This window comes from Carcharodon carcharias, chromosome 25 (genome assembly GCF_017639515.1).
Source record: "Carcharodon carcharias isolate sCarCar2 chromosome 25, sCarCar2.pri, whole genome shotgun sequence".
NCBI classification, from domain to species: Eukaryota; Metazoa; Chordata; class Chondrichthyes; order Lamniformes; family Lamnidae; genus Carcharodon; species Carcharodon carcharias.
This window is the reverse complement of record NC_054491.1, coordinates 8,471,450-8,498,107: the sequence shown is the minus strand read 5'-3', so window position 1 is coordinate 8,498,107 and position 26,658 is coordinate 8,471,450. Positions and strand designations below refer to the sequence as shown.

Below are 26,658 nucleotides of genomic sequence, written 5' to 3'. Positions count from 1 at the left end.
ATTATAGAAGATTATCAATTTCATGGGTTTCTTTGATTGCGTGAAACTTCATGGACTCTGAAGTAAATGCAGCCCAGTTTATAGTTCTAATCATGTGTGCAACCTAGACAGTGTGTGTAGCCTGTTCAATTGTGAGAGGCATCGTAGCCCAGCCAGAACACACAAACGGCTAATTTCCTTTGTTTTTCTTTGATGGTATGCCAAAGGAGTTGGATTGGAGTATGCTAGTGCATGTTACATATTTGGATTTCAGTAAAGCCTTTGATACAATAAAATAAAAGCAAAATACTGCGGATGTTGGAAATCTGAATAAAAACAAGGTGCTGGAAATAATGAGCAGGTCTGGCAGCATCTGTGGAGAGAGAAACAGAGCTAACGTTTCAAGTCTAATATAACTGCAAAACTGAAGGATGGGTCTTATGCCATTGAAAGGGGGAGGGGGAGGAAGAACAAAAGGGAAGAGCTGGGACAGGGTAGAGGGCAGGAGAGATTAAATGACAAAGGTGTCATAGGAGTGGTAATGGTTGTAGTAAAGAAAAAAAAGCATTTGTCCAGAGTGAGTGTGAATGGCAGAATAATGAACAACTCTCTCTGAAAGCAAAGGCATGAAAACAAGATTCAGACTGGCATATGACATAAAAACAGAATCAAAATAGGGGACAGAGTTCATGGTCTGAAATTGTTGAACTCACTGTTGAGTCCAGAGAGTATAAAGTGCCTAATCAGAAGATGAGGTCCTGTTCCTCAAGCTTATGTTGGGCTTCACTGGAACACTGCAGCAGGCCAAGGGCAGGAATGTGAGCATGAGAGCAAGGTGGTGAACCAAAATTACAAGCTTGGGGTCATACTTGCAGACCGAATGGAGGTGTTCCACTAAGTGGTCACTCAATCTGTGTTTGGTCTCCCCCAATGTAGAGGAAATGGCATTGTGAGCAGCAAAGCCTTTGATGCAGTTTTCCTGGAAAGGCTGGTATTGAAAGTAAAGTGTTAATCAGCGGTGATTTTGAAAACTGGATATGTAATTGGTTAACCAGTAGAATCTGGAGAGAAGTTGTGCAGCAGTTGTCAGCAGCCTTTAATCATGTTGCTACTTGGGTTCACCAGATATTTACTATCTTTATAAATAATCCGGAGCTAGGAGTCACCAGCATAGTGGCTTAATTTGCACTAATACAAAACCAATAAAGGTTGTAAACTTTAAAACTGAAAAAATGTGGAAATTGGCCAGATGTGAGCAGATGAAATTCAATGTAAAGAAGGGATTAATTATTGAATTGAAAGAAAATAAAATGCATTGAAAATGAAAGATCTGAGACAATAAACTGAAGCTATCATAGCAATCCTCTGGCAGTGATTAAAGCAACTCAGATGTTGGGACCTATTAAAAGATAAATATTATGCCAAAATGCTGAGGTAATTCTGCCACTTTAGAAACGATTAGCAGAACTGCCCTTGGAATATTGTGTAGTTCTGATTGGTGCAGTAAAAAAATATATACTCCAACTATTTTAAAGATACAGAAGAGAGCAACCAGAATAGTCGCAGGAGTGAAAAGATTGGACTATAAAGAATGATTATCTAAAATGGGCTTGTTCTTACTGGAATAGAAAAAGAAGAGATGTGATCTAGTTACTGTTTTTAGGATTCCAAAGAGAGTGGATAACATAGACCGTGGCAGGTCTTTATCCAGAATAGTAGAAGCAGGAGACACAGCCTCCAAGGGAAGAGGAATAAATTCAAAACAAACCTGCGGAAACAATATTTAATTCAGTGAATGGCTAATCTATAGAAGCTGAAATAGCCTTTTGGGATTCAAATTAATAAGTATTTTGAGACATTAAATGAGCTAAGAATAACATGCCTTGGTGGGAAAAGTGACTGCCCACCACTGGCATTTTCCTTATGTCATATTTGGGCTTCCTGTAAATCATGCTGAGTCAACAATTCTAGTTTTGTGTCATGCAGTTACCAGGATGGTAGAAGGGGAACTAGCTGAATTTCTTTTTTGTTCAGCAATTCTTTTGTTCCTATTTTTTTCTGAAATGAGCCTAGTGTTTCCAGCAACACTTTTCTATCTGGAGCGCGTTCCATATTTTGATCATTTTATATGAAGAACCTAGTAATATTGGGCAGTAACTTCTGACGAGCGTTGGAAAGGACTGGTCCGCAGGAATTAGAAGAAATAAATGCGCATTTACCTGGTCTTGAAAATTATGTTGACACTTCCGTTTGCCGGGGCTGCATCGAAAGACTCTTCGTAGGCCCCAAGAAGTCTAGCTGCAGCGAATTCAAGGAGGCCACATCTCTTTTACGGCACTTGCTGCCGTAAAGCAGGTAAGTTTAAAAGGCCAGGGAAATTGTTAGGCCAGAGGGAAGGTGAGCGTCTAAGGTAAGTGGATAGGATTTGGGGTGTTGGAGATGGGTGGGTTGGAGGTTTTGGGGTCACTCAAAGGTCCAGGTAGGGTGATGAGGGCTCGGAAACCCATGGGGAGAGGAGGGGGTCTGGGTGAGGGTGAGGGGAGTCTTTTGGCTGAGGTGGGTGCGGGGATGTTTGGTGGGGGTGGGTGGTGGTGGCAGGAGAGAGAGAGGGGTGGGGGGTTGTGGGGAGTCCAGTGGGGCTGATCTGGGTCTTCACAATAGTTACTCAGAAGTTGAAAGTGGTTTTACCTCTCCTAACTTTTTCTGAGTAACTATTGGTTTAACCCTGGTGGAACCATCCAAAGTTTGCTATTTAAAGCAAATTTTCTGATGCTTCTCAGTGCAGTGCAATTGCCCAGAGGAAGTATGCACTCCTGGATAATTGCCATGTACACCCTTACCTGGTAACTTCCCAGAGGGATTTCCCAGCGCATCTTTGGGGTAGCCCCCAAATCCGACATTGGGGAGCGTGGAAGTTACGGGCTCTAATAAATTTGCATTTTCTAGTTTGAACTTGTGACCCCTTATCATGTAGCACCAAGTTTAGTTTTGAGTAATTTTCTTTATTTGTCTTTCTTGTATGGTTTGCTACCTTGTATACCTTTAAGATTACTTCTTGGGTATCTCCTTCAAGACTGCTAAGCCCATTTATCTTCCATCTTTTCTCATAAATCAGACCTTTGATGCTAAGGATCAACATAATGTCTCTGAAGTCATTGTCTCCCAGCCCTTGACTCTCTCCTTGCTTCTTTAGTGAGAACTGGACACAGTGTTCAAGGTTTGACCATAACATAGTATCAACCTATTTACCTGCTGTTTTGACAACATGGTTTAACATTCTATTGCCTTTGTAAATTGTTCTACGTTGGTGGGACATTTTCAGCATTGGCTCTACCAAGGCTCAGGGTTTCTTTCAACTTCGTATTTAGCTATTTTGACACCATTCATTAGTGTGTATGTTGTGCTGATTTTTTTTCTTTCCTTCTGGTGCAACGACTTCACATTTCACACTTCACATCAAGTTTCTTCTGCCAAGAAATTTGAGTCCCTTCCTACTGCCCCTTCTAGTTTAGTATCTTGGACAAATGTGACCAATTTGCATTGAGTTCTGAATCCAAGTCATTGATTTAAATTAGTGGCGGTCCCATCACTTGTCCCTATGATATGCCACACCGCTCCCCCCACCCACGCACAGCCTTTTCCCCTCCTCTGGCATAACCATTTGTTCCCTGCCATTCAACCAAATTTTTTTTCCATTCCCAAGATTTGCCTTCAATCCCTACTACTTTGAGACTGACTAATAGCCTTTTGTGTAGAACTTTGTTAAGAGCTTTTGAGGTCTAGTTGTATCATGTCATAGGGATTTCTGCAGTTTTCTTGATCAAAAAAGAATCATGGTGGAGATCAGGAAACAGATTTCAGACATATAAATTTAAACAAAAAACTTAGTTGCATTTAACAGACTTCTGTTGCTAAATTTTATATCTATTAAATGGTTGAAGATTACATAAACTCATTTTTGGTGACAGCCTTCCAGTCTCGCCACATTTGCCACAGAGGAAGACAGTGGGCTGAGAAGATACACAATTTGCTGGCCTCTGTTTTCTCTGGGCCTTCTTCTCAGCCAGAGCTTTTCATTTCTGCTTGCCTCTTCCAATGCCCTTCCAAACAGTTAATCTCCAGAGGTCACGGCCATCAGCAACTACCTCCCCATTGTCAGTGTCAATGTCCGTCACCTCCTTATCTCGCTTACAGGTGTCCTTGTAGCGAAGGTACAAGGGCGCCCAAGATGCTGTGACCCAATGGTCAGTTCATCATACAGAAGGTCTTTCGGCATCCAGCGGTCATCCATTCAGTGAAAGTGGCCAAGCCAGCGCAGTCGTCGTTGGCTTAGCAATGAGTGTATACTGATGGAATTAGCATGCTCCAGGACCTCTGAGTTGGTGATCTTGTCCTGCAAAGAAATGCTGAGGATAGGTCTGAGACAAAGAAGGTGGAAACTATTCAGTCTTTTCACCTGCCTATCACATGTTGCCCAGCTCTCTCAACTGTAGAGGAGTGCACTGAGGATGCCGGCTTGGTAGCCTCACAGTTTGGGGTTTTCAGTCAGGTTGCTGTTGTTCTACACTCTCTTGGTCAGCTGAGTAATTGAAAATTAGTTTAATTAAGATTTATGACAACCAGTATTAAAAGGAAACCCATCCCCACCCACTCCACCATAATTCAGGTATGAACACACTAGTAAGCCATTCAAACATTAAACAGCATAGCTTATTTTCAGTTGAAATAAAGTACTTTGTTCCTTCCATTGGATTGTCAAAATTGAAAAAAATGTTATTAATGTCCAGAAAGTTTGTGCAATTCTTTGTGTAGTATTTTTGACTTTAAAATTAGTTCGATACATAAATACATTGCGGTTATCTTTTAAGTGAAATCCTTTCTTTCTACTTGATGGCTTCAGTACCTGTAATCTGTATTTAAAACTCCCTCAATTCTACCCACCGTCTGTCTTTCACCTCCTACTTTGTTCATTCCCCAAACGAAAGCTTCAGAAGAGTACCCTTTGCTGCACTAGAATAAATTTAAGTTTCCCCTGATGAGCAACCTTGATTCAGGTTCTTACTATAGTGCAACGTTGAGCAGTTTGTAGTGTGGACCTACACCCATTAGGAATGTGTGCTGAATTGAACGCAGTTCTGAAAGACATCCAGTTATTTTTTTAACTCAGCAGTAGGATGAGCTTTCTAATAATTCTGCTAACATAACTCATCACAGCATCTTTGCAGGATTTTTCAGATTATTGCATTTTTTGCAAAGCATTAAGACAAAAAGTTGCAGTAAGTAGTTGAGCCTTCATTGCATTGGTTGAAATACACAGGAACATGCAGTAAGAAGCAGCTGTCTACTAGCCAAAATGGGCACACTTCTTCTCCCCCACCCCCCAATCCCCAAAAGTTAAACTGGGGCTTCCTAGCAAAAATGTCAAAATTTGTTGGCAAAATTAAAGCTCAAGGGGACACTCAGAGTGAATATGAATTTGATTAAGGGACTGAAAGCATAGAGTATTGGTGAACAGTTGCTTTTCAGACTGGACGAGTCTATATTGAGACCACTGGTCCATCTGATCTGTCTTAATGACTTGGACTTGGGTATATAGGGCATAATTTCAAAGTTTGCAGATGACACAAAACTCAGAAATGTAGTAAACACTAAGTAGGAACATATCAGATTTCAGAAATAGACACTTAACAGATGCAGTTTAATATAGAAAAATGTGAAGTAATTCATTTTGATAGGAAGAATGAAAAAAGGCATTGGAAATTAGATGGCACAAGTTTAAAGAGGGTACAAGAGCAGAGAGAGAGCTGAGGGTGTAATTATCTTTGAAGGTGACAGGACAAGTTGAAAAGGCTATTTAAAAGGATTATGACATTCTTGGCATATTAATTAGAGACATAGAGTACAAAAGCAGGGAAGTTATGCTAAACCTATTATAAAACATGGATTATGCCTCAGCTGGAATATTGTGGCCAATTCTGCGCGCCAGGAAGGGTGACAAGGCCTTAGAGATGGTGCAGAAGCAATTCACTGGTATGGTAGCAGGGATGAGCAACTCAGTTACATGGAGAGACTGGAGAAACTGGGGTTGTTCTTGGAGCAGAGAAAGTTAAAAGAAGGTTGGATTGACGTGTTCAAAGTCATGAATGATTTTGATAGAGTAAATAACAAACTATTTCCAGTAGCATAAGGGTTGGTAACCAGAGACACAGATTTAACGTGACTGGCAGAAGAACCAGAGGCAACATGCAGACAGAAACATTTTTTATGCTGACTTATGACCTGGAATGCACTTTCTGAAAGAGTAGTGGAAGTCGAGTCAATAATGACTTTCAAAAGGAAGTTGGGTAAATAATTGAAGAAAAAAGTAGTTCAGGTCTACAGGGAAAGAGCAGGGGAGTGGGACAAATCGGTTTGCTCTACCAAAGAGCCAGCTCGAGTACAATGGAATGAGTGGCCCCCTCATATACTGTATTATTCTGTCTTAAATTTGTTTCAAGGTGTGCTAAAATGTGTGCCGTATTTTTTTAAAGCACAAGATCTTTCCCGCCATGCAGTGGATTCCAATTTTATGTCTGAATCTTTCAGAGTATTGTTTGTTGCAGTTAACTGCCTTTTAAAAGCCACAACCACTACCATCTAGAAGGACAATGGCAGCAGACATATGGAAGCACCACTACCTGGAAGTTCCCCTCCAAGCCACTCACCATCCTGACTTGGAACTATATCACTGTTCCTTCACTGTTGCTGGGTTAAAATCCTGGAACTCCCTCACTCAGAACACTGTGGGTATACCTACACCACACGGACTGCAGCAGTTCAAGAAGCCAGCTCACTGCCACCTTCTCAAGGGCAATTAGGGATTGGCAATAAATGCTGGCTCAGTCAGCAGTGCCCACAAACCATGAATGAATAAATAAAAATTCTTATTCTTTATTGGAATGTGCATGTCACTGACAAGGCCACCATTTGTTGCCCATTCTTAATTACCCTTGAGAAGATGGTGGTGAGCCACCGCCTTGAACTGCTACAGTCCATCTGGTGCAGCTACACCCACAGTACTGTTACAGAGGCAGTTACAGGATTTTGACCCAGCAACAGTGAAGGAACAGTGATATAGTTCCAAGTCGGAATGATGTGTGGCTTGGAGGGGAACTTGCAGGTGGTGGTGTTCCCATGCATCTGCTGCCCTTGTCCTACTAGGTGGTAGAGGTTGCGGGTTTGGAAAATGTTGTTGAAGAAACTTGGCAAGTTGCTGCTGTGCATTTTGTATATAGTACACACTACTGACACTGTGCATCACTGGTGGAGGGAGTGAATATTTAAGTTGGTGGATAAAGTGTTGATCAAATGGGGGCTGCTTTTCCTGGGTGGCGTTGAGCCTCTTGAATGTTGTTGGAGCTTCATTCATCCAGGTCCTCATCCTATCATCACTGTGTCACATTTCTATTTAAGTTTTTAGGATTGAATTTATACCCATTCTTTCCACTGCAAACACTAGTGTTTTCATACCTATAATAGGTATTATATAATGTTGGTGTAAGGTGCATGCTGAAGTTAGTTTCAGTAGTTTAAAAAAAACTTAATAAACAACGTTTCTTCTAAGCTGCATGGCTGCGCACCAACCCGGATGTTCCTGTGCAGGCCGTGCACAGATCGACCCTTTAAGTTACTATGTGTGCGTGGTGGCATTGAAAAATTTAAAAGGCCGGGTGCTCTTCAATCAGTCATGCGCTACGTTAAAATTAGTGGGTACACCGTTTCTAAGTGTATAGTTTTATATGGGCTTCTTAAAACTGTAGATCTAGTACTGGACAAAGTAAGTAATTCTATCTTCAAGTTCAGAGCAACTTAAAAATTACAGTAGCTTTGTGACTTGTTCTATTTTTCTGCACTGTTCACACTTCATCTTAGTATTATTGTGTTTCACATCAGGAGAGGAGATCCAAGATCCATTTTGTTTGGAAAATTTTAGTTACAGGTTTCATTTGGATTTCTGCAGTGCTCTCTCTGGGTGGGACCATTTAACTGTAGTGTTTTGTGAAAGGAATGAGTAGAGTTAAACAAGCCGCATCTTAAAAATTGAGTGCATTTTTGGAATGCTCTAAGTGTAGGTTATTTTCTTTCTCGTTTTGGTCTTCATCAACTTAAAATATGATTATGGGGTAATGCAATTTTGCAGTAATACTGAAGATAAGGACATGAAAAGCTTTTATTATATCTATAGCCAAAATCTTTATTAAAGCTGGTGAAGGAGAATGCCAACATCATTTTAACGACGTAAACACCAGTATTTATTTTTGCCAGCTGCAGATGTGAAGGCCAAGTGCAAATTGATCTTTCTAACTGAGGTGCCAATACGATGTCTATCAGCATTGATTTTATAATGCAGCCTGTTATTTTAACTCTGTTTTAAATAGGCCTGAAAACGTTCGGACAGTTCAGTCACACAAGCAACTAGCATTATTTGAATCCAGCAGAAACATAAATATGTATGCTATTCCTTGCAAAGCGATGTTCTATTTGTAGAATATACCATTTATCTATTGACCAACTCTGGCATGAGAATAATGAAAATCCATTTCTACAAATGTATAGTATTGTGCATGGTTAGTGGGAAAATCACTACTGACACTTGCCTAATGCTTCTCTCTCCATCTTTCAAAAAGAATTAAGGATCTCTGAGAGATGTAATTTAACTTCATATCACGTGAAAGCTCTCCAAACGCTTTTTGCCAAATCATATGCCCCATCTCACTTTATAGCAGATACATTTTCATCTATCTTTTAATATTGAGTGAAGATGGCGTGACTTTCCATCCTGGATGTTGATTTCTGTTCAACATGAAGAAAGACAGCTTTGCTTGGTGCATTATTCTGTCAACAGTCTTTTGTCGTCTCCAGTAGGTTGATTCCTATTTAGAAAAAGTTAAAACTTACCTTGGAGATTTAAATACAAAAAGAATGTGATAGTTATTTACAAGAATATTAGAAGTTTTCTGAAATTTAGATGAATAGCTTAACTCTTTTGCTGTCTGAATACACACTCCACCTTGCATAGTTATAAAATAATCTTACATATGTTTTCAAGTGTCAACTTTCATGATAGATTTCTCAGAATCAGGTTCAAGCTCCACCCAGGGAGCATATAGTCTAGTTTGGCATTTTGATCCAGTACTGAGCAAAAAATACACTAGGAGGTGCAATCTTTCAGATGAGATATTAAACCCAGGTCCCATCTGCCCTATGAGATAGACATAAAAGATCTTTTGGTATTCTTCAAAGACTCCCAAGAAGTTCTCCTGCGGTCCTGTCCAACATTTGTCCCTCCAACCCATACCATTAAAATAGACTATGTGGTCATTTATGTTGAAGCTATTGGGTCTTTGTTATGTGCAAATTGGCTGCCTTATTTCTCTACAGCAAAGATTGCAGTACAAAATTACGTGCTTTGGGGCATCTTGAAATTGTGATTAGCCCTATACAAATGAATGTTCTTTTATTAAACTTGTGGTTAGTAATGGAATTTTAATTTTAAAATAAATACTAAAGCTGCTGTTTCCGATTTTCCATGTAGAATTGTGTCTGGAACCATGTGTTAAATTCCAAGAGGAATGTGCTTCAATTAAAGTTAAACTTTGAATGCCCTAGTAACTTCAAAACAGTAGCTAACCAAATTATGGTGATTGGTGATTGTGTTTCCAATTTAGCAGGTTTCAAAAATGTGACATGTAGCCATTGTCATAATCTCTCAGCGCTGAGGATCCAGTAGAAACTTAGTTTTACAAAAGCTGTCCAAGAGCATATTGCATCAAATGATGTATTTCCTGCGCAATTCAGATGTTGGCTAGGAGCAGTAATTAATAACGACTGTGAGCATCATCTATCATTGTGTCTTTGAGTTCTGTATCCATTGCGATAAATAGAGCAGGTATTTTAACCATATTTTTAGTTTGCTAGTGTCATTTGTTTAGTTGCATGCTGCAGTAGAGAGATAGAGCGCCATCGCTCTAGATGCCCTTGTTATAATCAACCATGTCTGAGTTACAGAAACCTGAAGAGTTCTGAAATAATTGTACTTTGGCTTCAGAAGAAAGTTTAAAGCAAAAATGAAATTTGGTTTTGATACCGCTTTTTTCAGTTATTTCAGCTTTCTTTCTGTATAAGTTCATATCTTACAACAACAATTTTATAGTTTAGCCTGAAATACTATACCAGTCAATGTTTTCAATCAGGTGACTACTATGGGCATCCCATACAAATCTCCATTGTGTAACTGAAAAAAGTTAATCCTGCAGTGTGCCACATCCATGCTGCCAAGAGGGGTATTATGTTTCGCTTCACATCAGATGCAGGCACACCCATGGTTCCTACTTCATTGCTGTAGAAAAATGAATGAATGTTGGGTGAAACTGAACTGTAACAATTTCTTTTTCATCAGTTAAGCTTTATGCATGTAGTCTGTCAGCCAGAATACAGAGAATAGTTCCTCACTGCATTTGATGTTTTCAAGATGCCAAAAAATTATTCCTCCTGAGAATTTAGACTGGCATGATGCATGGAGCAGTTTCATAGATCTTTTAACATCAAAAAGTTACTTTATCACTGCCTGTCCTTTTCAAAATTTTTAAGAAAGAAAAATAAATTTTCTCTAAAGCACATAAAAATAGCATTCGGCAAAATGTAGACAAATTTTAAAGATGTAATTGGGCTTGTGACTTATTTAAATTCCGTGTATTCTATTTTAATGCTGTTGGAATGGATCTTTCTATAAAAGTAGCAGCATGTTCACAACACAGGTTGTTGTTAATATGCAAATTGACTAGCTGTCTGACTTGTGAACCTCCAGAACTTGATGGTCAACATATGCCAGCTTTGTACAAGCAGTATTTTGCCCTTAGCCTCTTCATTATTTTGAAAAAACTATTATGGCAAATTAATTGGCCATAAAATCTACCATAGAAAGTTAAGTCTAATACTTAAGACAGTAAATACATTTTTAACCATGTCACATTGGTATCGCAGTGCCAATCATTCTCTGGCCCAGAAATTGAACAGTTTAAACTGTGGAGTCTCATTTGTTCAGGTGATAGGTAAAATTGTTCTAGGAGATTTACTTTTCTTTCTCTTTTCTCAAGCTCTTAATTCTATCTTTTTTTTCCCTCTCTTTATCTCTCTCTCTGTACGTGATTTGACTCTAATTCATCCTCCTCAATTGTTCCTCTCTAAACACACAAGAAACAGAAATAGACTCTATGGCCCCTCTAGTCTGCTTCACCATTCAGTATGATCATGGCTGAACTTCTACATCAACTCCATTTTCTTGCCTGCTCTCCATATTTCTCAAATCCATGAGAGACCAAATATCCGCCTGTCTTAGTCTTGAATATGCTCAACAATGGGGCATCAACAACTATCTGGGATAGAGAATTCCAAAGACACTCAACCCTCTGAGTGAAGTAATTTCTCCTCATCTCCATCCTAAATGATCAACCTCTTATCCTGAGACTATGCCCTACCCCACCATCCACTATGTCCTAGATTCCCCAGCCAAAGGAAACAATCTCTGTCTACCCTGCCAAGCCCATTCAGAATTTTGTATGTTTCAATGAGATCACTTCTCATTCTTCTAAATTTCAGATAATTGGCCCAATTTACTGAACCACTCATTGGACAACAGTCTCATCTCGGGAACCAATGTACCAAAGCTTTGCTGTACCACTTCAAGTGCCAGTATGTCCTTAACAAAAATAAAAATACCTGAAAAAACTCAGCAGTTCTGCAGCATCTGCGGAGAGGAACACAACGTTTCGAGTCCGTATGACTGTTATGTCCGTGTGATTTGTGCTGAGTTTTTCCAGGTATTTTTATTTTTGTTTTGGATTTTCAGCATCCACAGTTTTTTGCTTTTATCCCAGTATATCCTTCTTTGATGTGGAGACCAAACTGCACAGAGTACTTTAGGTGTGGCTTCATCAAAGACCAAATATAATTATAGCAAGACTGCTTGTTCTTTTACCCCAGTTCCCTGCAATCAACGTGCCATTTGTCTTCATAATTGGTGGTTGGATTTGCTAACTTTGGGTTCCTTGTGTGGGTACACCCAAGTGTCTCTGAATACCTACATTTAAATGTTTACACTTCTTGAAAATATTCTGCTTTTCTTACTACCAAAGTGAATAACTTTGCATTTCCCCATATTAACCTCCATCTGCCACCTTGTTGCCCACTCATCCAAGCTGCCTGTATCTCTTTACAGCCTCTTTGTGTTCTCTTTACAGCTTACACTCCCACCCAGATTTATAACATCAGCAAACTTGGATTCGGTTCTCAGTCTCTTCACCATAAGCTATAATATAGATTGTAAATAGTTGAGGCCCCAGCACTGATTCTTATGGCACTCCACTGGTTGCAACTGCCAAGTTGAAAATGCCTTGTTTATCCCTACTCTCTGTTTCCTGTCCATTAACAAACCTTCCTTCCTTGCTAACATATTACCCCAATTCCATGAGCCTTTATCCTGCCTATGAACCTTTTGTGTAGCACCTTATCAAGTACAATTTGGAAATCCAAGGATACTACACCAATTGGTTCTTCTTTATCCACCCTAATATTCAAAAATCTCTAATTTGGCAAACACGATTTCCCTTTTGTAAAACCATGATGACTCTCTTTGACCTATGATTTTCTAAGTGCATTGTGAAGACTTCCTTAACAGATTCCAGCATTTTCCCTATGATTGATTTCAGACTAATTGAATAGTAGAGTTACCTTTTTTCTCTCTCCCTCCTTTCTTGAATAGTAGAGTTCTATTTGCTAACATCCAATCCGCTAGTACAGTTCAAGTGTCTAGGGAATTTTGGAAAATCATAATCAGTGTACTCACTATCTGCATCTTCCTCTTTTTGAACCCTAGGAGGTAGACCATCAGCCCTTGGGGATCTGTCAGCTTTAAGTCCTTTTCTCTGCTGATATTAATTACTTGATGTTCCACATTCACATTAGCTTATGGGTTTTCCTCTATTTCTGGCATGTACTTTTGTATCTTCCATTGTCAAGACAGATACAAAATATTTGTTTAATGTTTCTGCCATTTCCTCTTTCCTCATGATTTTCCCTCTCTCTGCCTCTAAGGGAACAACATTCATTTTAGCTACTCTCCTTTCTATATATTTGTAAAAGCATTCATTTATAGTCTGTTTTTATATGCCTGGCTAGTTGACCCTGATTCTGTGTTTTCCTTTTTTTTAAATCAACCTTTTGGTGGCCCTTTGCTGGTTTCTAAAACTTCCAAATCCTCTGGCTTTCTGCTATTCTTCACAATGTTATAAGTCTCTTTAATATACTATCCTTAACTTCTCTAGTAAGCCATGGATGGATCTTGCTAATTTTTTGTTTTTTTAATGGGCTATATTTTTATTGAAATTTTTGAGTCATTTTTTAAAATGTTTCCCACTGTTTATTTTCTTCCACACATTTTTAGTATATTTGCACAGTCAACCTTAGCCAGCTGTCCCCTGGATACTTATGCTATCGGCATTAAGTTGAAGCTTATTTTGGACTCCTGTGTGACACTTTCAAAATTAATATGGATTTCAATTATATCATGATCACTTTTACCCCAAAGATCTTGTACTATGTGATTATTAATTAACCCTACCTCGTTACACAATACTAGATCTAAATAAGCTTTATCTCTAATTCGTTCCACAATGTGTTTTAGGAAACTGTTGTGAAAACAATCTACATGCTCATCTTCCAAACTACTTTAGCCAACTTGATTTGTTTAATCTATATGAAGATTAAAGTTCCCCGTCTCCCACCCCATCCACCCACCAGATTATTACGCTGCCTTTGTTACAAACCCCAATTATTCCTTGCTTAATGCTCTGTCCAATGGAGTAATTACTGTTAGGAGGTCTATAACTACTCTCAACATAGTTCCTGACCCATGTTATTCCTAATCTCCACCCACTGATTCTATTTCCTGACCTTCTAAACCAAGATCCTTTCTTCCTACTGTCTTTATGTCATTCTTTATTATCAGGGCTGCTACTCTTTCTATTCTGCCTGTCTTCTCAAAACGTTGTGTCCCCTGGAATATATATTTCCCAACCTTGGTTACTTTGTAAGCTGTCTCTGTGCTGGTGATTAGGTCAAACCCATTTATCTATTTGTACCACAAGTTCATCCACTTGTTAGAAATGCTTTGTGCATTCAGGTTAAAGAGCCTCTCATTTTACATATTTACCACTATTCTTTGCACAGATCTTTTTCACTGATACACTATTGCTGTTAAGCTCTCTGTGTCCTCCTGTTACAATCTGCTTGTCTTTACTTAAATCTCTACACTGCTCTATTGCCTTGACTTTTCTCTTTAGATTTCTAAATTTTCCTTCACCTGACCCCTCCCCTGCCTCTTTTAATTTAAAGCACTATCCACTGCTCAAGTTATACAATTCGCCATGATGCTGGTCCCAGCCTGGTTTAAGTGGAGCCCATCCCAATGGAAATGCTCCCTCATTCCCCTGTACTGGTGTCAGTGTCCCTTGAACCCAAACCCCTTTTTCTCACACCATTCTCTGAGCAACATGCTTAATTCTCTAATCTGCTGAACCCCATGCCAGTTTGCATATGGCTCTGGTAATAATCCAGAAATTGTTAGAGTTGAGGCCCAGTATTGATTTAGAACTCAATTTCTGAAACTCCCTCTGCAGAACCTCATTCTTAGTTCTACATATGTCAATTGTTCCAACTTGATCATGATAACTGGATCCCCTCCCTTCCACTTTTAAGTTCTTCCCCAGCTGTGAAGGAAACTTTGGCAGGCAACGCAACCTTTGGAATCCCGGTCTCGGCCACAGAGAACTGTATCTATTCCCCCAACTATGTTTTGCGCTGTCATTGCCATGTTTCTTTTTACTATTCCTATTTGAGTGGCCTCCAGCACCATAGTGCCGTTGTTAGTTTGTCCACTCAATGTACCGTCGTTCTTCTCTTCCCCACAGGCAGCAAGTACCTCATGCTTGTTGAGGCTCCTTTGTTAGCACATCCTGGATCCTCATACTTGCCTGATCCGCAGTCATACTCTCTTGTATCTGATCACTCACCACCTCTAAGAAACTACTTTTTCTAAGGGGTGTGATTGCTTCTCAGAAAAGGAAATCCCTTCCTGATGCCCTCTAATGTCTGCAGCTCAAATTTCAACTCAACAAATCTACATTAAAGTTCCTCGAGCTGTAGATGCTTCTTGTACATGTGGTTGACCAGAACCACAATGCTGTCCAGAAACTCCCACATGCCACAGTCGTGGTACACCACCTAACCTGCCATGTCTATCTAAACTGTTTACATATTTAATTATTAAAGTAGTTAAAATTCTTTTTCAGTTGATTATTTCAGTTCTGTAGATTAATTAATCTGTCTAGTTTACTAACTAAAAAAGTTACAGATCCTTAACTCTGAATTTGATGCACCTCCCTTGCTTAAAGAGCAAAAATAAAACTCTAATACTTAGCAACCAATCACCTATCTGTTTCCCTGTGACATCCCTCCTTGATTTTTGTTGGTTGGTCCACTTTTGAGTTCTCTTTCACGATGCTCCGGGTTCTGCTGATGAGACCCTGTTTTTATCTTTTCAGCCCTCTCCTGCAATACTCCCCAAAGCCCTCTATAATTACAGCAAGACTCCCTTACTTATATACTCCAACCCTTAACAATAATGGCTAACATTCCATTTGCCTTTCTAATTGTTTGCTGTACCTGCATATTAACTAACTGATTCATGTACCCAAAATCATCTGAATACCAGCATTTATTAGTGTCTAACCTTTTTAGAAGAAAAAAAAAATCTCCTTTTCCATTCTTCCTCCCAAGCTGGATAATTTCACATTTCAATTATAATCCATCTACCACCTTCTTGCTTAATCACTTACCTGATCTATGTCTCTTTGCAGCTTCTTTGTGTTCTCCTCACAGCTTACATTCTCACCTAGCTACGCATTGTCAGCAAACTAAGATATATTGCAACAAAAATAGCTGGAAAAATTCAGGTCTGACAGCATCTGTGGAGAGGAATGCAGTTAACTTTCGAGTCCGTATGACCCTTCGTCAGATGTTCTGATGAAGAGTCATACAGACTCGAAACGTTAACTGTATTCCTCTCCACAGATGCTGTCAGACCTGCTGAGTTTTTCCATCTATTTTTTGTTTCAGATTTCCAGCATCCGTAGTATTTTGTTTTTACCTAAGATATATTGCACTTGGTCTCCTCATCTAAATCATTGATATAGATTGTAAATTGCTGAGACCCAAACATTGATCCTTGCGGAGCTCCACTAGTTACATCCTCCCATCCGACAAATGACTTGTTTATTACTACTCTCTCTTTTCTTTCCCTTAACCGATCCTCTGTCTGTGCTAATATACTGCCCCAAATCCTCTGGGCTGTAAGCTTGTGTGCAAGACTCTTGTATGGCACTTCATTGAATGGCTTCTGAAATCTGTTTCTTTCTCAATCATTAAATCTCATTGATTAAGGAGGTACGTTTTTGGTCCGACTGTTCAGTGAGATTCCAGATGCCCTGTTGCCATGGCCACACTGTTATCCACTCATGCAGCAAGTTTAACTTGAAGGTTTCATGAAAGAAGTCTAACAAAATGAGCATCATTGTTATGTGTAGAGATTTTGCTCAATATACCCATGTTCATGTCTTAATTGCATATGCAAAATCAGTATTACCCATTGTAGTACCCTATGTAATTTCTTTCCAGACTGAAAAGTTTCCATTTATGGCTACTCTCTGTACCTGCATTTGAGCCAATTTCTTATGCAGTGCCCTGGATTCACTGACACCACATTAACCATTAATTGCTGATGTAGAATCTTGTTGAAAACTTTCTAACTATCCAAGAATAGAACGTGTTCAAACTAAAATGGTATTTCTTCCATTTTGTAAGAGAGACTGATTATGTAATGAATAAATAGCTATAATAAAGGCAGTCTGAACTATTGAGTATAATTTTAAATTCCAGCACCATGGGCTACTATTCTATACAGTTATAGTGTGGCAATGTAAAATGTTCATGTATAACCAGCTTTACTTTCATTGTTAAGCTTTGTTTTATCTGTTGATATGGCAGCTGTTTGCATTTGCAGTAGCTGATGATTTTCAACATGAATGGATTTCTTTATTACATCCGTACTTGCTATGCAATTGGGATTAAATGATGTACAGAAAAGTGTACGTAACACATTTCACAGTAGAACTGTTGGCTTTGAATGAACATAATGACAGCGATTAGTCATATAGATTTATGTATGTTCATTGCAGACTAATGTGTAGAAAGCTTAATGGTCTGCGGCAGATACAGTAAAGTGAACAGTGAGGTAAGAGTTACTAATTAAGTGCTTACTGATTTTTTTTGAGAGGAACCAAATGTTTCACTATCACTGTCAGCAATGGATAAGTTTAAAATTTAGAGGGCCCTTTGCTAAGATTTGTAGCTGCATGTTGAACTTGCACATGGTCCAAGTTACCATGTATGCCATCATGGTTTGTCCTGCCCCCAAAACCTAGTGGTTTGATAGGAAATGGTGGAAACATTTGCATTTGCTGCATATTACACTGGAAAGTACCAAAATTGCAGATTGTAGTTCATCTGGCTGGTACAATACATTCCTAATCATAATCATCCATTCTTTCAAGTGACCAATTTTTCCTTATGTTTTCCGCACAATCAGTTTCCACTGCCTTTCTGTGTAGTTAAACCTAAACTGTCTGTGGACCTCTTGTCTATGTTTGTAATCAGATGGTTTGTGATAATATTTTGAAACATAATCACCCAGATTTTGTGGTACAAATAATGGCGAGGCTATCAGCACTCACTATTATCAAAGAATAAATTAGACAGCAGTCTTCTGCAGCTACACATGCACAATTAAATAGAGAAATCAAAGCTGTTGTCTGATTTACCTTGCTCCTTCAGAAGCTTCATTGTACCAGTATCTTGCTGAGGGACTTGGCATTTAAACAGTTGAAATGGCTTGAGATTGCTGTATTTGGGTAATAGATACCCACTAAACTTGCCAGAAAAGTTGGACTTGTTCATTCCGGGGTAAGTAAACCTGTAAAGGTATGGTAAGTTTTAATTTAAGTTAAAAAACCCTTGGCCTTGAAAACTAAACTTTTCAAATGTGGAGTCTTCTTCCTTCGGATATTAATTATTGTTGGAGAATTAAAATGTAATTTTTAAACCTTTCTTTCCCTCTCTTATTCTGCGTTCTATATGTGACTCGGCTTTGAATTAAATATTACACCTACCGGTTCAAATCTTGTGCACCTTAGTAGGAATTCTTCAATCTGGTTAGGGAGCTACACAGTTGCTTGCTCTGTTCACACAGGTCACTGTGCTGAAATGAATTCCTAATCACTGCAAATTCCAGCACAAAGCTCCACAGAAAGTCTGTATAGAACAGGCTGGCCAACACCCGGCATGCAGGCCAGATGCGGCCCACAATGCCTCTCTATGCTGGCCCACAGAGTCACAGTTCAAAATACTAGCAAGAAGGGTAAGTGAATTTGAAGATCCTTCAAGGAGCAAGAGGCGGGGAGGGAGAGAGACTGGCTGCCGGGCTGGAGGTGTGGAGGGAGGGAGGTTGGCTGTTGGGCTGGAGGTGCGGAGGGAGGGAGACAGACTGGCTGTTGGGCTGGAGGTGGGGAGGGAGGGAGACTGGCTGCCGGGCTGGAGGTGGGGAGGGAAGGAGACTGGCTGGGGTGGGAAGAGAGATGCTTCCAGGCCCCGGGGGTGGTGGGGGCAGAGAGTCTGGAGCCTGGGCGTGAGCGAGAGAGAGAGAGAGAGCATGTGTCTGTGAGACAGAATTTTCCATGCCTGCTGGCTTCAGGTGCCATGGCAGGCGTGAGCAAACGATATGGCTTCCTGCCAAAAATTGGTTTCATGACGTTGTGAAACCAGTTTGCAGTAATCCGCTCCGCCTGTCAATGGTGGGCTGCATTTCATGCCGCTGCACTTTGGGAACTTCATTGTAATACACCTGCATATCCAGCTCACCACAATCATCCCCGTATATCAAATTTACTCCCCACGTTGGCAGGAAAACGTGCTGGCGCAGAACAGGTCTTGCAAGTGTGACATGCAGAATGCGTCAGGGCCTTCTCACATAGTGGACATCTCTGGAGCAGAGGATGCTGGAGCCCGACAACAATGGGAACCTGGAGGAACGGTGCATTGCAAGCTGGCTGGATTCTCATGGACGTGGCTCCGCTGCTAGGCACCTCACGGAAGGTGGAAGATCACCATTCAGGGTCTGCTTCGGGACCTCAGTGTCTTGGCCATGGTCTGCAATGAATGATCGTTAAGTGGGGTGGAGAGGAAGGTGTAGGTTTGAGAGAGGAAGGTGTGTCAAAGGCTAGTGAGGTTGGGAGGGGGCCAGCGAAGGTGTCGAGTGGTGAGCTTTAGTGGGGGAACAATGGTATCGGGAGGGTGAGGTTGGAAGGGGTGAACAAAGATTTCAGGGGGAGATGAAGTTGGGAGGGGGGATGAAGGTGTCATGGGGAGGTGAGGTTGGGAGGGGGGACGAAGGTGCCATGGGGAGGTGAGGTTGGGCGGGAGGGAATGAAGGTGTTGGAGGTGGTGAAGCTTTGGACGATGGTGTCGGTGGGGAGGTTCAGGTTGGGGGGGGCAAGCAGGGTGTTGGGGGTTGAGGTTGGGAGTGGGGAGCAAAGGTCTCGGGGGAGGTGAGGCTGGGATGGGGGGAATGAAGGTGTCGGTGGCGGGGGGAGGTGATGTTGGGAGGGGAGGACGCTGTAACGGTGGAGCATACTGCACCTGAGAAGTTAGGTGTAAGGGGGGAGGAAGGTGTACAGGAAGGAGTTCCAAAGGAGATGGAGTTCCAGGCTGGGGGGTGGTGTCCAGGTGAACATGCAAGGAAAGGGCCTGTGGAGTCAATGATTGCCTCTTGGGGAGCAAAATGAGGGTGTGGTTGGAGGGAATGGTGAGAATGAGAGAGGGCAGAGTGAGCCATTAGGGTGGGATGGTGAGGTTGTGATGCTATCAGTAGAAGGGATGGCGAGAGTGGTTGGTGGAGGGCGGGGGAAAGCAGTGGGAGAACTCGCAAAGCTTGTCAATGAAGCTGAAAGACACTATTACACATTATTCAATGAAAAGGAATATATTTTCAGATTATGAAGTGACAGTGTGTTCATCCATTCCTAACACTTCTTGGTGCAACCCTGACATCCGCATCAGGGGTGGCGACAGCCAATGCAATGGTTGGTCCTGACGCTTCTAACAACACGTGCGTGGGTCCTCTGTAGTCCTCTGCTTGCTTTGGCAGTTCTCCCGTGGACCAGCTGTTCCTTCTGCAGTGACAGAGGACGATGTTGAGGGGATCACAGGCAAAGGGAACTCGGAGACATAGGACAGCCTCTGAGGTTCCTGAGTGGATGACGCAGGGGTGTCCAGCTGCTGCTGCACCTCCCTTCGGGTGCCTGAGGGCCTCAGCCTGATTCTTTAAGGGGAAGAAGCACCTAGAAGGATGTTGAGGTGCCCCGTTTACCCCTTGCGTTGAGACAGTGTGTGGGGGCGCGCACGTGTGGCAGAGTGTGCAGGCGCGTGGCAGAATGTGCGGGCGCACGGCAGGCGCGCAGCAGAGGTAATGTGGGGACGTGGGTCACTTGCAGTCTTAGGGTTCTCACTCACCCTTACCCCCACACACCAACATATACAACCACTCACCCAGTGGTTGAGGGTGAGACTGGGAGTGAGCGGGACACGCGCACACATTCCTCCCACACTCCTAATATTAATTTTTATTGATTACTTTTTAAAATTATCAAATTATTGCTTTGATATTGCTTTATTTTTGCTCAGTAAGTTTTTTTTATTTGAAATTCAGGTTTAATGTTAACCTTTTTTTTATTTACATGCTGAATTCAAATTCTCAAACTGCTAACTCACATTCTCTGAATAATTAGCCCAGTAACAACATCGCTGCAATACCGACCATTGTAGAGTTATATTTTATCAAATTTTGGGATTCCAACTTGTCATTAAAATGTATCAACAGTAGAATAAAGTAGAATTTTCGATGACATAGATAATCAATAGTTAAAAACAGATTTTGTACATTTGTCTATTATTAAACCATTATCAGGAAATTGTCTAGAGTTGCTAAGGTAGAAAGAAGTATTGTCATCTAGGAGTTGCATGTGATCTGATTGTACCACGCAGTGTCCTACACCAGTTTGCATTCATTCAGTCTTGTATAGAATTGGTGATCTAGGTGTAAAGTATTAACGGGTTGTTCTTATTTTTGGTGCTGCATTAAATGTAATCCGCTAGTAAGTTTATTTCAAAATTCTAATAAATTTTCATTTAAGATGTATGTTTCTGTTTCCATGGATTAACAATGGATAATTTTACAATGATTTGCATATTGGCCATTTTCAATCTGTAGTTTTATAAATTTTGATCTAAGTACACCAGGTTTAAAATTTCAAGGTAAAGAGACAGATTAGGATTGAATTGTACTTCAATATCCTGGATAAAATATTAAACTTACTTGTTTTTCAGTGACTTCATTGTGCCAGACTACCTGAAACAAGAGCAAGAGGAGGCCCTTGGTCAGTATGATATCGGAGACAATGGCTTTGATAGCAACTCAGCAGTGCAAATGCCAGTTATTTCACAGGTGTCCTCCACACAGAACTGCGACACTGCATTCCCACTTGGGCACTTGGCTGGACTTATGAACAAGGACGATGAAATAATGGAAGAACAGAAGACGAATGGCTCAGATGTAAATGGAATCCTTGGTGCAAGAGAAGATCTACATAAGAGAGGTTCTCCAGAGGAAGGACCTCATATCCTTTATAATTAAGTTATCCCTGGTAGTTAAATTTCAGTTCTTTTGGAGAAAGTGCCTGGACCTGAGTCAAATGATTCTTGGAGCTTTTCTTCCAGATTCCGAACTATGATTTAAAATAGGTCAACGTTTCATTATTTGACCATCAGAGGTTTCAGACGTATCAATGGGCCTTCACTTACTTAGAAGCACATTTAACCACGCATTTCTTAATTCACACAGCAGGCATAGACCTTGGAAGAAGCTATGGTACAGCTTTTGAACAATATACAGCAAACAGTACCTTCTAAAAATGTTTTACATTATACCTTCATAAAGCTGCCAATAGTACTTTGCCTGTCATATCGGCATCTGGGGACACAAATTAGGATCAAAGTTTGAAATGCTGCATTGGTGGACAAGAAAAACTCATCTCTGATTTTATCTGCATCAAGTCACTGGAAACATATCAAATGTTCAAATACTACATAAATGTTATCTGCCTGAAACGATTTTATGACAGATATGTTGAATATTCTAATACAACTAAATGATGTTCACAGGGTATGAAATTTCAAAATGTCCATCAGAAAGTGGATTTTTTTTCCAGCAAAAAATACATTTGTACAATAATACAAACCTTTTTATCAGTAAGAATTTGAAATTGGCATTGTGAATATAAATGCTAGCCTGGATATCTATTCCTGAATAGTTGCTTCTTTCGTGCACTCCAAATTGTGCCATATTTCCTTCTGTACAATCAGATGGTTTTTGGTTACTTGTTCAAAGTACCACCTAGTGATGGGAGTAAGGGAAGGGAAGATTTGTTGAAAGCCATGAGGACCTTTCAGCCAGGCATCTGACTTTTTGAAGAGCCATTTGACCATTACATTCCTGGCTGAAAAGATTAGTGTTCCAATTGCTGTTTTTCCAGTTCAGGAAAGAAATAGATTGGTATTCAGCATAGCACAGTTATAAAATTAATGTCTGTTGAGTGTAAAACTAATGTGTAATTAGTTTCCTGGCCAACTGGGTGAAGAACCTTAAGAGTTCCATCAGGAGTTGGTTTCAGAGCCATTATTACATATTTGGCTGTGACCTGGTGCCACCAAAGTGTGACCTTTTTACATCTACGTGATTTAAAACTGGATATATTCAGATGTTTTCCAGTACATATTTTACTATTAATCTGAAGTAATGGTGAATGCATATTCCCTTCAGAAGTGTTTAGCTACTTTTTAGTCTCTTGTAACTTGTGGATGTGCGTTAACATTGACACCACAGTTGGTGGCACGTTAGTGAAGAGTATTTTCAGGGAGCTTGTTTGCCTTGGCTGTTGTTGAATCAGTGGTTTATTGCAAACTTTTCTAAAACAGAAGTTTTTTGTGCTAACAGATAACTGGTTTTAAGCTTAAATGTTCAGACTTAGATTTCTACGGCTGTTAAAGGTTTTTTTTAAACAATCTACACAATTTGCTGTTTTGTGAAGTGTTCACCTTTTTGAAGGTGTTAATTACAATTGTTGATTCATTTGTTAATATGTGCATAGGATCATGTAATATTTGGACAATCTGAAGGCATGCTGTGATTGATTAAGGCATGTGTGTTTTAATTTTTTTTTTATTTTTAGTAACTTCTGTAGTCTTGGTATTCAAAATATTTAGGAAGTAGCACTCCTGAGAGTAAAGCACAGATAACATTGATGGTTTGGGCTTTATTCAAATAAATATATTCAGTTATATATTAACCTTACCAGCAATACCGAAAGATTCTTGTCTGGGTAGTCAGAGTACCTTGTAGAGAAATAAAAGCTGAAAGTATGCTGGAAGCATAGATGGAAAAGCCTCTTACCATGTTAATTTTGTATGCAAGAGGGTCTGGATAAATGTAATACTGATCCATGCATAAAATTGGGTGTTTCAACACCTTTAGTGTAAAGATGTTTAGACTATCCAATTTTGGCAGGTTAGTTATGTGGTGGTAAGGATTCTGTATTCCACTCAGTCATGTTGACTTGCATTCTGGGAATGTAGTTTATATGACTGTCAAACTGCTCAACGTCCCAAAAAGAAACTCAATTAGTTGCAGAGATATTTTTGATCAACACCTCTGGTGTTCTTAAATATCAAAACCGAAGATGATTTAAGTAATTTCAGATAGCACCACCTTGCTGGTTTGGTTAAATTTTGGCCTATTTGCCATGTGAATCAAAACTTCAGCTTATGTTGTTTATCTTTGAAATACATGCATGTTAATTCTAAAGGATGGCCATGCTGCAGTGATTTTTCCATTGTAAAACCTGAGTAGCCAGCATTGTAACATCTCTAATGGTTTAATTTTATCTTACTTTGAAAATACAAATAATTCTTTTTTGGAATTTATATTGGCTTTTCAGTCCAATTTTCCAGCAGTCAAGCTATATCCTCTTTGCAATTCTAATTGAGGCATGCAGCCATCAGACAACAGGATAATTTTACCCAATACCCCAATCAGTCAATTTCTGAAGTGTGCAAAAATGAGAAAAAAAGTAAACCCTTCCCTCGCTGTGAAATATTTTCATTATAGCTAAATAAAAATAGCATTTACATATAAAGAAACACCTTTACAAATAGACATAAGGGAAGTGGATGCCGAAATAGGAAAATATTAGCAACATTTGAATGTTTGAGAAATTAAGTTGCTTCTCTTACATTTATTAATATACCATGTTTTTAATTGTTTTCCATTACTAAAAGCTCTGTTCTACCAGAGTGGGTAAATGGTTAAATCAACTGTACATGTCCACTATTCAAAATGATAAAGGAAATTGTAGGTACAGTCAATAATACTACAGTAATTGTCCAGTTTGTTTACATGGGCATGGTTGAAATTAAACATTTTATGTATATCTATAGTAGTAGATGCTGAAGTAGTTCCTTTGTCCTGTACTTCAAATGTGCATTTTTTAATTGTGTTTATATACTTTGCATTCTTGGAAAGCCCAGCACTTTGTCACTCTACATTTTAGTGATCTTAAACTCATATTCCCATCACTGCCATAAACTATTTCAAAGACATAAATAAAGCTGAGCCTACAGTGTCCCTGTTGTGGTCACCTACTTGTACATACTGTATAGTCTAATGACTTGGAAATAATGCTAACCTGTTGAGCAAAAGAATTCAGATGGAATTTTTGATAGTGCGATTGTCAGTAAATTGGATATTTTTTTGGTTTGAAAACCTGGTTTTCACCAGCTTGGCCCCACGGCAGGCTAGTATTTTAAAACGTAGCCAACGTTGAAAATGAGAAGTTCCAGTTTCAATGTGCTTGAGTTGTAAATGTAAAGAACTTTCTGCTCTGGCTATGGGTTTTACTATATTCATCCTGTTGTGGGGTGGGTGTATATGTGTGTGTGCGTGCGTGTGTGTGTATATAGGGAAAAGTTCACATATTCTATTTTCATGCTCATATGGTCACAAGAGGCAAGTAGCATTGTATAAAGTTTGATAAAATAATACTGCAGTTGATAATCTGTGTGGAAATTATAAATAAAACTCTTTACCATTATATACTGCATACTGTGGTGTGCATGTTTTTGTCCAAAATAAAATGTCTTCTTTCCACAGTCCAATATTTTTCATAAGTACTTGAGTTTATTACATTGATATTGAAACTGTAACTATAGAAAATCAGGTGTCAGTGTAACTATTTTTCACAGCTAACCCAAATGAACTGAAGGTCAAACTTGTAGCATCTTAAAGTTTCCCACATTGTGTACTGAGTGTACAATTACTTTTAATATTTATCTCATTTTTGTTAGTGATTAGTTTTTAAATAATTGATAAATGAAAGGATTGTATTGCGATATGTTTTTCTTCATTGCATTCACTTTAAAAATCTGTTCATTTTTTAAAACCGACTTCTTCAATTAAATTGACTTGCAAGCACTTAAGGAAACTCATAATGGTGTACTTTTGTTTGGTTTTCCAATGATTATCTGTACTGTAAGTTATTTAATACCATTCTGGATTCCCTATTTATATCTCTGTGATCTTGAATTGGGGAAATACTATCCTCTATCACTGCTTTTTAATTATGCCTGGTAAACCTCACTGCAAAAAAGACAATTAAATTAAAATTTTAATTAGTTGTGTTAACTAAATCAAAATGTTTGAAAGTATCTTAAACACAAAGATTTTATGGATGGAGGCGGAGTCATCAAACTACTTGGGATCTCCTCAGTAAAATACATAAATTGTTTGCAATTACCTTAAAGCATTTTTGATCTTTACTAGAACAAAATACTGGGGATGCTGGAAATCTGAAATAAAAACAAAAGATGCTGGAAGTACTCTTCAGGCCAGACAGCATCTGTAAATAGAAACAAAATTAATGTTTAAAGGTCATCGGCCTTAAATGTTAACATTGCTTCTCTTCACATATGCCACCTGACCTGCTGAGTATTTTCAGCACTTTTGTTTTTCTTTTTAATCTGTTGTTGAGTAGAGGTTGTAATTTTCCAGAACTATTCAATAAGGTTCAGTTTAAACCTTTACATGTGCACTGCAAAACTGTTTTGACAGCTCATAGTTTTATGCCAGTTCAGGTTCTGCCTGCTCCCTGCATCCCTCAACCCCAAACCCCCCACCTCCATCTTCCCTATGAGCTTTGGGAATCTGTGTAACAGTAAAGAACTTAGTGTACTTGTAAATATAATTAAATCATATTACAAACAAAAGGAAATGTAATTCTGCTTTATATGGCTATAAATTTAGTTGCTTGTGAACATGGTGTGCCTTAGATTAAAATATTTAAACTTCAAACCTGCCAACAGTGG

General features: G+C 39.4%; 1 protein-coding gene across 2 annotated transcripts in view; it reads left to right on the top strand.

Annotated features, from left to right (window-relative positions):
• LOC121269630 (zinc finger and BTB domain-containing protein 44-like) overlaps positions 1 to 25,388 on the top strand; it is a 40,228-nt gene extending 14,840 nt beyond the window's left edge. For both annotated transcript variants that reach the window (XM_041174374.1, XM_041174375.1), the window contains one exon: positions 21,571 to 25,388. In XM_041174374.1, coding sequence (XP_041030308.1) covers positions 21,571 to 21,877 — 307 coding nt within the window. In that variant the 3' untranslated portion in view covers positions 21,878 to 25,388. The remainder of the gene's footprint in view (positions 1 to 21,570) is intronic.
• Positions 25,389 to 26,658: the final 1,270 nt, after the last annotated feature.